A 12,161-nucleotide genomic window follows, 5' to 3' on the forward strand; every position below is an offset into this window, starting at 1 on the left:
ATATGAAGAAGTATTTACCTTCCCTGGCTTCCCTGTAATCTTCCTTACAAACTGTTGGGAGAAAAAAAAACAGAAAACTGCATGTGATATACATAATTATGATATTATCAATAGCACACCTTTTATATCACAGGTATGTGTGTGACCGTATGTGAACGCCCAGAACTTACCATATAGTAAACACATCCTGTTGGCAGCATTAGATATTGTGTGCTCTCAGAGGTGATAAGAAAGCAGATAAGCCTGTGACATCAACGCTCCTTGAACACACTCACAATAACATTTTGCTTGACATGAATTTACCAGCTTCAGGATGTTTCAGTGCAGTATTCCTGGCATGTACGGAACAACAGGGTGATGCAAAAAGGGTTGTGAGGTTACAGACATGTCTCGATGTGCTTTAATCAGCAGTTTGCCAACAGTTAGATGATAGATAGATAGATAGATAGATAGATAGATAGATAGATAGATAGATAGATAGATAGATAGATAGATAGATAGATAGATAGATAGATAGATAGATAGATAGAAATAATTTACTTTATACAGATTTCATCACATTTTATACGATTTGTAAGCCATTTTTATTTTGGCAAAAATTTACACTCATTCCATTTATTTTTTTGTTTTGTTGTTATGAAATTACAGGATTTTCGTAAATAAGATATTTTGGCAAATGAGCCTCATTTACAGCAAGCCTTGTTTACAACAAAATCCAGAGCAGCGATGCTTTTAGTCAAGTCGAGTCAAGAATCTTTAATTGTCATTTCAACCATAAAAACAAAAACAGGGCTAAGGACTTGTAACTAGTCTTAGCCACATAAAGTGCAATTGTGCAACCTGGTGCAAACAGTGCAGGACAAGACAAGCAAGACAGACAAGACAGTGCAGGACAAAAGACAGTGTAGACAAAAAGTTGCAAGACAATACAAAAAGAAATAAACTACAATTTATAACCGTTTTACACAAGAAATACCATTGAAGCCTCGTTGTTATTATTATTATTATCATTATTATTATTATTAGTCTTGTTATTATATTACATTATATTTTAACTGATGACTTGGTTTTCACAGAAACAGATTACATGCCATATTAAAGCATGTAAATTGATTTTTTCCAGGCAGCGTTAAAAAAAAAACAAACAGTCATCTGATAATCCGATAGGGTTGATAGTCATTTCCAGGGAAAGCAATGAACCTCCACTGCAAGTCCAAACAGATCAGTAGTAGAGATGAATTTCGTCACTCCATTCAGTAATAAACTATGGAGCAGAGTTCCTTTGTTGCTGTTTCCTGCTTTCATACGAACACAGAGAACGGATCAAGACAGCAGGACAGAGCTAACCACAGTGATCCAGGTGAGATCGTATGTCATTATTTATAATATACTATATATAATATTTTACATATAGTTGCTTATCATGTTTATCGGTATGAGGTCAGCTCAGGTTCCATCCATGCAGTTCATCTCAGACAGAATAAAGCCATGTGTGTGTTTTTATTGTGATTAATGAGTCATCTTAGATTTTTTTTTTTTAATAGAAGCATTAGTTTATGATTTTTTTTTTTTTTTTAAAGTTTCCCAGGAAGCACTGATAGTTTTTTTAGTGTTCAGATATTTCGAAGTGCTTTAAGTCTTAAAGTAAACACTGCAAGTAGAAAATGTTGGACTGCAGGAAAGGAAAGTTAAAAAAAAATGTGAATAACACTTATTGTGTGCTCTCATTGTTGATGTTTTATAGCACAGTAATTAATTCCGTCTATAACAATCGTCTGTAATTCAAATCACGGGTTTATCTTAATGCAGATGTGATTGATGGCGTTTCTATAGCAACAGCACAATCACAATTACAAATGTTTGCATGTTCTTCGCCGTTGATCATTATTAGAAACCAAATCTATGTTGTAAGAGTCTTGACGGATCATCAGATTAATATTATTATGATAAATGGATACAGCAACAAAATGCACGCTGAAAGTATTAAATTATGAACGATTCGTTTGTAATACTTCATGACGCTAGGATCTGATGCTGGAAAGATGTAAGTTGTGTGATCTTCATTGCAGGACATGAAAAAAAATAAAAGTCTGTTAGTAGAAAATCTGGCTTTTTAATCATACCCTTATAAGGGCTCGAAAGTCAGTCGCAACTCATGTAAACAGTATCTGAGATGGAAGTAAATCTGTAGTGAAACTCAAGCCAGTTGGAATGAAGACATTTTTGAGAGATCTGGCTCCAGATCTTTCAGTAATTTTGTGCTTGTTTTATTCTCAGCCATGGATCATAGCCACCTACATGATGACTCATTAGGACTCTCCTCCATCGTCTTCATCTGCCTGTACATACTGATCTTCGTGGCTGGCCTGGTCCTGAACTCCATGGCTGTGTGGGTGTTCTTCCAGATCCGTACACAGAGGCGAACCTTCATGTTATACCTCCGCAACATGGCTGTGGCTGACCTCCTCATGACCCTTACGCTACCGATCGAAATACTCAACGAGGCCAAATTAGCACCCCCGAGTCTTAAAGCCGTGTCATGCAATTACACAGCAGTGCTCTTTTACTGCTGCATGTACACCAGCATCCTCTTCCTCGGATTGGTGGCTCTGGATCGTTACTTAAAGATCGTGAGGCCGTTCGGTGGAATGTGCGGCGCTTGTCTTTACAGTTACTCGTTCACCGCAGCCATGGCTGCTATAGTGTGGTTCACAATGATAGGTCTTTCGCTTCCCAATGCGATACTGACCAATCAGACTACAGTAGAAAAAATAAATAATTGTGCAGGTCTAAAAAGTCATCTAGGTAAAAATTGGCACACAGTGGTGGTCTACATCAACATACTGATCTTCTGCCTAGTTCTCATCACTCTGCTTACCTGCTACATATCCATCTATAGACACATCCATCGATCCTCTGCCCAGTTTGTCATAGTCGGAGAGACAACGCCACGTAAGAAAAAAGGCCAGAACATTCTAGTCTTACTGGTTGTGTTTTTTATCTGCTTCGTTCCGTACCACCTTTGTAGGATCCGATTCACTGAAAGCCAGACTAATGGAGAGCAGATGAGTTCTGCCTTGAAGACTGGGAAAAAGGCAACGCTTTTGTTGTCTATGTTCAATGTCTGTCTGGACCCGGTCATTTACTTCCTCATGTCCAAGTCTTTTAGAAGTAAGCTGTCTCAAAACCTGGGAATCTGGACACTCAGTGACAAAATGTCCATATACTCTCCTGCATCTACAAAGAAAGCAACAGTAGTCATGCTCTTTAAGGAAAGCCAATCTTCTTGAGGTGTTCTGTGGACAGAAAGTTTATACATAACTTATACATACTCAGCAGATATTTTACTGAGCAGATCAAGACTGATGTTTTTCCATTCATTAATTTATCTACTTTGTTTAACCTGTAGCCTCAGATTACTGTTCTTCAGGTGGAAAACGATGTGGTGGTCATTTACTAAAATACTAATAATTACTGCTCACCATGGTTGTAGAGTGGTTATTAGACTCACTGTAGCCTTCCTGTCTGCTCAAACCAGTCTGACCATTCTCAAATATTCTTTTGCACCTTTATGTAGATACTTTAGACTCACTTTGATCACATTTGTTTTCCTCATCTTTATGATTGATCCGTATCCGTATGACTTCCTGCATTACGCAGCTGCCACTTTGAATGGCAATTAAAGGTGGGGTGTACGATGTTTGAAAGCCAGTGTTGACATTTGTAATCACCAAAACAAACACGGCCCTAACCCAAATGGGTCCCACCCCTGTATCGATAGCTCTGCCCACACATACATATGCAACCCAGGCAATTAATGGAAAGAAATGTGTCTTTATCATAGCTGAAGGGAAGAACAATACGATTGCAGATAAACAAACAAGCAAAGATGCCACACAAGCATAATCATGTAAAGGACAAAGGCATATATTAGTTCTGTGTAACAAAGCAAAACCAACGTTACTCACCTATCGAGAAGGAAAAAAGCGCCTCGGCGTCCCATCGCAGGCCTTCTTGCTCCCTCGGTTCTCTCCAGCGCTGGACAGCTGATCCTATATTTACACGGGTCCTACTTCATGCCTTATCGTAAGCCTTTCTTCGCTTTTTGTTTTTATATCCGCCATGTCAATGTTTCATTCTCTTCGGCTGATGTCAGACATGCGCTCTGAACACTCTCTAAGCCGCATATTGACAAGACACGCCCCTTTCTGCTCATTGGCTACACGTTTGTTTTGTTTGTTATGTTTTTTGGCCCGACTCAGTTTTCTGAAGCACTTCTCAAACATCGTACACCTCACCTTTAAGATAATTGGATAAATGTGCAGGTGGACATATTGTTGTGGGCAGTAAGGGCTATTAAACTGTACATAAACCTGTTATAAATACCTGTTGTTTGATTATATCACTGTTTGTATTGTATTTTTTATATTAAAAATAACTTAAAGAATCTAACCACTGTTTTTTTTAGTTGGCAATATACTGTATAACTGAAAGTACTAAATTTGGGTAAAATGATCAACTTATAATGATAAACCACTGACTCTTCTTTGATTAAAAGTAAGCTATTGAAAAACTATTTAAGATATTTGACTTTGATCTAATTTTGTTGATCCAGTTCCAACAGCATTCATGTAAATGTTCAACCAGATGCTCTTGAGATATCGAGTTCATGAGAATAGATGGTCTGATTAACAGAAAAACAAACAGATGTGAAAAAAAGACCGGGAAACGAGCCTTGAATGTGTGAGTAGCTCTAAATGACAAATAAGAATTAAGTTCTTGAAGAAAATTTTAATTTCAGTGTTTGGATCAAATCCAAAATCTATTTTATAGATCTAGTCCATCAATTCCAAAATCTCCAAAAGTTTATATGCTTTACGATGATAATTATCACCATACAGACATATATAAGAACATTAGTGATGGAGCTCGTCAATTGTCCATAAAATTCTACTCTGTAGGTTCAATAGATTTTTGTTTCTTTTCTTAATGCAGGAAAAAAATAGAATTTCTAGTTTGATTATATTCTGCTAACACACTCTACAAAACTGACTCATTTTCTTCTTCTTCCTTCTTTTTTTTTTCTTCTCTGCCGTTTTTACACTACTCAGATATGGTGGGAGGTTATTAATAAGCTCAAACAGTGTAAATGTGCAAAATGAAATCTCATCATATGCTGTGCTTGTGCCATTTTCAAACAAACAGGCAAAAACAGGAACTGGTGGTTTGTCTGTAGATGCCACCTCTACGTAAGCCAGGTCTGAGTATCCACTCGGACCCTCGTAGATGACCCACGGTTCTGTCCAGCTGTCCGGGTCACGTGGCCGCACGTTAAGGTACAAGCCAAGATCCCGTCGAGCATTGGGCCAGGTTGGATGTCCATATACCACCCAGGTTGGTGGTAAAAAATTCTCAGATGCGCTTGCTGCAGTAGGTGAATGGACGTTACCCAGTCTGGACTTCTGGAGGAGGTTAAAAGGAGCTGGAAATCCAATTACACTCCCATGACAGCCATTTCTAGGCTCCACAAGCTTGTGCACGAGTTGTCCTCTTTTGAAAACGATGCCGTCATCAAAACTGAGGGCCTGAACGCGGGATCCAAGGGTACTGCGGCCGTTAAGGTAGAGCACGTTGGTCCCGTCCTCTTCGTCCACCGAGACCAGCTGACACTCAACACATTCAGGTTCTGGCACCAATTCACCAAAATGCCAAGTCTTGCCATGTGTGTCACTGTAGAAGCAGAAGGCATGGGGAGTGGTTTTACACAGCTTTCCGAAGCACTGCCTGCAGTCAATGTAGTAGGTGTAGGCTGGGATAAGCAGACGGCCAGACTTTAACTGTATCGCATGGCCTGGTCCGAGAGCGAAGGTAGCCCATGCTATGGACAAAAACAGAATAAGATCATCTACAGTGTTACATTAAATGTACATTTAACCTTTGGCATACATGGTATGGTTGAAATGTTTGCTAGGTTTTGGCACCATATACAAAAACTTTGACAAAATCTGCTCAGTTTCATCCAGCCTCAAATATAAGTTGCTTTGGATAAATCCATTACCAGAAGGAGGTAATGTCAATCATTCATTCATTCATCTTCTACCGCTCATCCGAACTTCTCGGGTCACGGGGAGCCTGTGCCTATCTCAGGCGTCATCGGGCATCGAGGCAGGATACACCCTGGACGGAGTGCCAACCCATCACAGGGCACACACACACACTCTCATTCACTCACGCACTCACACACTACGGACAATTTTCCAGAGATGCCAATCAACCTACCATGCATGTCTTGGACCGGTGGAGGAAACCGGAGTACCCGGAGGAAACCCCCGAGGCACGGGGAGAACATGCAAACTCCACACACACAAGGCGGAGGCGGGAATCGAACCCCCAACCCTGGAGGTGTGAGGCAAACGTGCTAACCACTAAGCCACCGTGCCCCCCATGAGGTAATGTCAAGGTAACTAAATGTAATCAGGAGCCTTGGAAAGCTGTATCTTTTGAAATTTATACCTAGGATAGTGCAGGTTTCCAGCAATAAGGAAAAGTATAGTTTGGTATTTCTGAATGTAAGGATCCAATAAGAGCGGCATGGTGGCTTAGTGGTTAGCACTCCAAGGTTGGGGGTTCGATTCCCGCCCCCGCCGTGTGTGTGTGGAGTTTGCATGTTCTCCCCGTGCCTTGGGGGTTTCCTCCGGGTACTCCGGTTTCCTCCCCCGGTTCAAAGACATGCATGGTAGGTTGATTGGCATCTCTGGAAAATTGTCCGTAGTGTGTGTGTGTGTGAATGAGAGTGTGTGTGCCCTGCGATGGGTTGGCACTCCGTCCAGGGTGTATCCTGCCTCGATGCCCGATGACGCCTGAGATAGGCACAGGCTCCCCGTGACCCAAGAAGTTCGGATAAGCGGGAGAAAATGAGTGAGAGGGGATCCAATAAATCCTTTATCTAATAGTGCTGTGGTCCCCGATAGAGTACTAGTATTAGTAAACAATATTGTTTTTGCTTCTTTCAGTTCCTGTTTCACCATAATTGTGGTCTCAAATTTAACATTCTAGTGAACAAGACAGGTTTAAATTTAGTCAATAACTAATATAGCATCCAGAAACTGAGAATTTACCTTTAATTGTGTTACCTATGACCTTCTTAGTGAGGTCAGTGGCAGGACTCCAGGTCTCCCCATTGTCCTGACTGTACACGTAGCATAGCCTAGTGACATTGTGGCCTGTCTTCAGTTGGTACCCCTCTGTGGTGTGACCAAGCACGGCAATGAAGAAGAGAAAGAGCGTCCCGGTGAAGGAGTCGTACACGGGACACGGGTTCATTGAACGGTGGCCTTTCAGAAAGGCCGTGCTAACGACTCGCATGTCTTGCCACTAGAATGAGGAATAGAGCGAAGGAGACGTAGCTAAAACGTATGCATTCAAGACTAAAAGAATTAAAGGTGTTGCTTCTTTCTCTCAGACCTCTACGTAGTTCCTGTAGAACACGCCCTTGCGCATGACGAGCAGATGAGCCTGGGAATCTGCAGGACTGAATCTCTCCTCACAGAAGGCCAGGAAGCACGAAGAGTGCTTCAAGAAGATCAGAGCAGGTATGCGATACGTCACTCCATTCGCTTCCTGCCGGAACAGCACTGAACGGGTAGGGAAATAGGTGCCGTGATGGGAATCCATAAGGTACTGGGGGGGAAAAATTACCTCAGGTTACAGTCAGAATCAGAATCCAGTTGTTCTGAGCGGAATCCTCGGCAATCACATAATCTTCAAAGAACATTCAGTATTCAAGCTAACTTCTTGGTGTGTACTTTTGTTTCATTATGGCTAATCTGATTGAACAACCATCATTCTAACTCTGCTTATATGTAGTATAACCACACATGTTAGTGTGTGGTTATACACATATAGTTCCACTGTTGTGGATGGAACTGCCTCGAGACCTTCATGCCTTCTCTGAACCAATGTTGTGTCAGTCAGCAATAGGGTCTGGTCTTTATCAGCAATCAGGTCTGTAACGAACTCAGAGTTTGCGATGACCCATTGGTTCCTCAGGAGCTCTCGGTTGCACTATTTGAAACTGTTGTAGAAAGGACATTATTTACATTTACTTAATATTATTTCCTGTTCAGTTTCAGGAAAATGAGAATGAAGTTCCCTTCTGATTCTGGTTCCTCTCAAGATTTCTTCCTCATATCTTCTCAGGGAGATTTTCCTTGCAGCCGTCGCCTCCGGCTTGCTCAGGGATAGAGATCGATATATATAGTATTTAATTAATTTATAATTGTAAAATGTAATTAATTTTAAACTTTAATTGTACATACTCATTTACTTATTTTTATCCTTATTTTTTCTTCTTCTTCTTCTTCTTCTTCTTCTTATTATTATTATTATTATTATTATTATTATTATATATTTATTACTTTTTTCTTCTCGCTTCTGTTTCCAAACCTCTGTAAAGCTACTTTGAGACAATGGGAAATGTTAAAAGCGACATACAAATAAATTAAATTTTGAATCTGAAACTGAAAAAGAAGAAGCGACATAAATCGTTAGCCCAACAAGCAGCGAGCCAGCCAGGTAGCTGATGGTCTATCAGTGAGATCTTAACAAAACATTTGCGTCTGAACCTTTGCGTCAAACGATTGCGCCATATGAGCTCTGATATTCTTGTTAAATGTTGTAAAGTGGGATCGGTGGTATGGTTAAAAGTCAGAAATGACAAAGAAGAAGGATATTTTCATGTAATAAACCCTAAAGAATCATGCTGGATGTTTATATATATATATATATATTTCACGGTGTTTCTTACACAGCAAACAAATGATTACTGATTCAAATCATTTATTTGTGACAAAGATAAACTAAAACGGCTCTACAGACAACACCATGTACAGTAAACTGTATGAATTGCTTGCTTTTACCTTTGATGTTTGGCTCGTACTGAGAACGCTGGCACGTCTTCCTCACGTTCTTTCTTCCAGCGTCTGCGGTGTGGGTGAAAAACGAATAGTGTCATTTGTCAGTAACACATTGTCTGTCCGATGTGTTGAGTCGCCTTAAACACTTTTGTAATGCACAAACTTTCTTGTAACTACCATCGTCATCTCTTATATTTTATATGCAATAATTATATTAAATCTTGATCTAAAGCACTAGTAATAAATGCTATAGGGATTGAATCAGACTATATTGCTTACAGTTATCCCTTGTTAACATTTTTAGACATACAAACATCTTTTCTTTTTTTGATGCCTTGTTGCATTGCTTGTTTAAATAGAAACATCAGGCAGAAGAATGTTGATGAATCAATGACAAAATTGTCTCCTGTAATCTCTATAACTTACCAAGTTGTACTGGTTATTTGTTTAAACATGCATCAGACGTTCATGCTGTATTTAAAATGTAATGAGAGATGAAAAACAGACTTACTAACGGATAGATCTTCAGTGGTTAAGAGACTCTGACAGCTTGACACCTATTTGAATTGTGAGATTTTGTAAGCACGCAAATGTGCATGTGTGTGTGGGGGGGGGTGTTTGTGAAAGAAGAGAGAGAGAGAGAGAGAGAGAGAGAGAGAGAGAGAGAGAGAGAGAGAGAGAGAGAGAGAGAGAGAGAGAAACACACACAATGCCATTTTGCATGACCATGTGCATTAGAGGCCTGTCCAGTGTCCTAAACCACTGACCCAGAAATGGACTCAACTCATCAAAGCTACTGAAAATCAGCAACATTAAATAATGTGTGTGTGTGTGTGTGTGTGTGTGTGTGTGTGTGTGTGTGTGTGTGTGTGTGTGTGTGTGTGTGTGTGTGTGTGTGTCTACCTGATGCTAGTGAATGAAGTGAAATTGGGGCATAGAAGCCTTTATTTCAGCACAGTGAACATTTCAGCACAGTGGACATTTCAGCACAGTGGAAGTCTTTTCATCACATATACCAGCTTTGGAGGTTGGGGTCAGAGCTCAGGGGCAGTTATGATACAGCACTCTAGCACAGGGAGGGTTAAGGGTCTTGCTCAGTTGCCCGACAGTGGCAGCTCAGCAGGGCTGGGGCTTAAACCCTGACCTTCTGATCAACAACTCAGAGCCTTAACCACATCCGCCACCACTGACCCTGAGCTAGTTTGTTACCTTGCTAACAAAAGTAAGCTAGACATGATCAATTTTGATCATGAGGGTTTTTTTTTTTTTTTGCATGGATGAAAATAATGCTGAATAAAAAAGTAAACAGGGGTTCACAGGCAATCTTTCGATACATCTTTCATTTTTATTAAAAGGGGTCTAGTTTAGTTGTATGGAAGTTAACAGTGCACTAAATCTGAAACTGTGTATGTGAGAACCCTCCAGCACTGCGACTATTCTAAACAAATTCCTGTTACATGAAAAGTTGCGTTCCTTTTACCAGCAGTGATGCAAACCTCACACTGTGCACAGTAACATATTGCATCATTCTTCTAAAGTTAAGCACAAGAAGCAAACAAGCTAGCATCATGTTGTGCTAGGTTTTGTGCAAAACACATCCTGTAAACATATTGTTGTCAGGGTTCAGCACAGACTTTCGGCCACGTGTGTTTGTTGTCGTTCCTCGTCAAGTGTCTGCCCCGCCTTCGTCTGCTCCTCCCTGTCACCACACCTGCTCCTCATTGTGTCATTATCGTCCTGTGTATAAATGTGAGCCGCGTTGCCGATGGCAGCGCGGATTCATTGGTTACGTCTAGTCTAGGTTAGGTTTCGTCATGTGTATTATTTGAGTCCTCGTCATTGTCCTGTATTTGTCTTTGTCATTTATTAAACCCCACTCCTTTGAAGCTATCCTGTGTACGGGTCCCCCTTCCTCCTCTGGTGGTGTATCATGTTAGCATTGGTTTAAAATAATATCCCCAGTGTTTTATTCTCACCGGATCACTGAAAATCACTGTAGACCTACCTACCTTATGGTTTAGTTAATGACTTGATTTAAAGATGTATCACCGAAAACAGCAAATATAAGGCTTTCCAGACCATTTCATATCAGGTTGTAGCCCATATGTAGTCCTGTATCCTGTCATTCAAAGGAATGGGACGGTTGGAAAATCATTACTTAAATGTTTGTGTTGTACTGACACTGACGTTGTGTGTGTTTGTGTGAGCTGCTATGAGCCTGTCATGAAGGCTGGTGCAGTTCTCACATTGATTTGTATAAATCTCTTTCCATCCATCTTGTTAAAATCTGAATACTTTTTTCAACTTAGTAAGTTTCAGTGGTAAACATTTCAATATACAGTCAAAGCAAGTATTGATTATACTCTAATGGTTTTCAGTAGACATTGTTGGGGAATGTGGTAGCATAGTGGTTAAGGTATTAGACTACTGCTTGGATGGTTGTGAGCTTGAATCCAAGGTCTACCAAACCATCTCTGCTGAGCCCCTGAGCAAGGCCCTTAACCCCCAATTGCTCACTTGTATTAAAATGTAAATCACTATGGATAAGGGTGTCAAGTGCCAAGTGCTGCAAATAAATGAAGTTGTAATCTTGGCTGTGGTGAATGTCTCAGCAGTAAAAGACATGTTTGTCTCAGCTAGTTCACACTTCTGGAAACCAATGACATGTTATTTGACATTACAAGTGTTACGAACCCAAATTATGTTTAGGGGTATGGTTGGGATGTAACAATATGTTAGACAAAATGTTAGACTTCTGGTGTGTATGTGGCAATCAACGACATGAACAACAAATAGTGGGCAAAACCTGTCTCTATTATAATACACAAAGGAACTACAAAGGAAAGTAATAAAACAAAGCTTCAGCGTCAATGAAGCCCTAACTAATCTATACTTCCTATCCAAACAAAAGGTACAGATGGTGGCACACGCTCCTAACCTAGTGTGTCTAATACAGAAAAGCTTACCTACCTGTTGTACAATATATGTCATGTGAAGTACTCACCTGTCCAGTTTTCCCCAAAAAAAACAAAGTCATATCCATAAAGCGAAGAAACACAAGCATCCAGATGCAGAACGAGTGTCCCTCAAGTCACATACACAAAGTGACCCTCAAGTCACATACACAAAATAACTAACAAATTGGGATACATGAACAGTCTGACATACTAAAACCAAATGAACAACAATAGAGCCCTCTAACAAATTAGCACACATCTTCTTTTTCCTTCTGTTTCTGTCTCTGTT

General features: G+C 40.2%; 2 protein-coding genes across 5 annotated transcripts; one reads left to right on the forward strand and one right to left on the reverse strand.

Annotated features, from left to right (window-relative positions):
* Positions 1-1,225: 1,225 nt before the first annotated feature.
* LOC113640232 (G-protein coupled receptor 87-like) lies at positions 1,226-3,423 on the forward strand. Of its 2 annotated transcripts, none has more exons than XM_027142626.2 (2): positions 1,226-1,360; positions 2,278-3,423. In XM_027142626.2, exons 1-2 carry the CDS (start codon positions 1,267-1,269, stop codon positions 3,288-3,290), a joined length of 1,107 nt encoding a protein of 368 aa, XP_026998427.1. In that variant the 5' UTR covers positions 1,226-1,266; the 3' UTR covers positions 3,291-3,423. The 2 variants fall into 2 exon arrangements, with proteins under 2 accessions (XP_026998427.1, XP_026998428.1); XM_027142627.2 differs by having other exon boundaries at positions 1,273-1,368.
* A 1,348-nt stretch (positions 3,424-4,771) lies between these two features.
* neu4 (sialidase 4) lies at positions 4,772-12,161 on the reverse strand. Of its 3 annotated transcripts, none has more exons than XM_027142737.2 (6): positions 11,920-12,161; positions 9,427-9,472; positions 8,919-8,981; positions 7,465-7,680; positions 7,119-7,374; positions 4,772-5,878 (listed from the first exon to the last, which is right to left on the reverse strand). In XM_027142737.2, exons 4-6 carry the CDS (start codon positions 7,672-7,674, stop codon positions 5,031-5,033), a joined length of 1,314 nt encoding a protein of 437 aa, XP_026998538.2. In that variant the 5' UTR covers positions 7,675-7,680; positions 8,919-8,981; positions 9,427-9,472; positions 11,920-12,161; the 3' UTR covers positions 4,772-5,030. The 3 variants fall into 3 exon arrangements, with proteins under 3 accessions (XP_026998538.2, XP_026998537.2, XP_026998536.2); XM_027142736.2 differs by lacking the exon at positions 9,427-9,472 and adding an exon at positions 10,925-11,034; XM_027142735.2 differs by lacking the exon at positions 9,427-9,472 and having other exon boundaries at positions 11,920-12,160.

The sequence above is a fragment of the Tachysurus fulvidraco genome, chromosome 22 (genome assembly GCF_022655615.1).
Source record: "Tachysurus fulvidraco isolate hzauxx_2018 chromosome 22, HZAU_PFXX_2.0, whole genome shotgun sequence".
Lineage (NCBI taxonomy): Eukaryota > Metazoa > Chordata > Actinopteri > Siluriformes > Bagridae > Tachysurus > Tachysurus fulvidraco.

What these genes read in the sequence shown, in the direction of transcription:
- LOC113640232 (XM_027142626.2), top strand. Translation starts at nt 1,267, where the DNA reads ATGGAGCAGAGTTCCTTTGTTGCTGTTTCCTGCTTTCATACGAACACA. An exon ending in AGCTAACCACAGTGATCCAG is followed by an intron (nt 1,361 to 2,277) that starts GTGAGATCGTAT and finishes TTTTATTCTCAG; the next exon opens with CCATGGATCATAGCCACCTA.
- neu4 (XM_027142737.2), bottom strand. Translation starts at nt 7,674, where the DNA reads ATGGATTCCCATCACGGCACCTATTTCCCTACCCGTTCAGTGCTGTTC. An exon ending in TCTACAGGAACTACGTAGAG is followed by an intron (nt 7,375 to 7,464) that starts GTCTGAGAGAAA and finishes TCCTCATTCTAG; the next exon opens with TGGCAAGACATGCGAGTCGT. An exon ending in CATAGGTAACACAATTAAAG is followed by an intron (nt 5,879 to 7,118) that starts GTAAATTCTCAG and finishes TTTTGTCCATAG; the next exon opens with CATGGGCTACCTTCGCTCTC.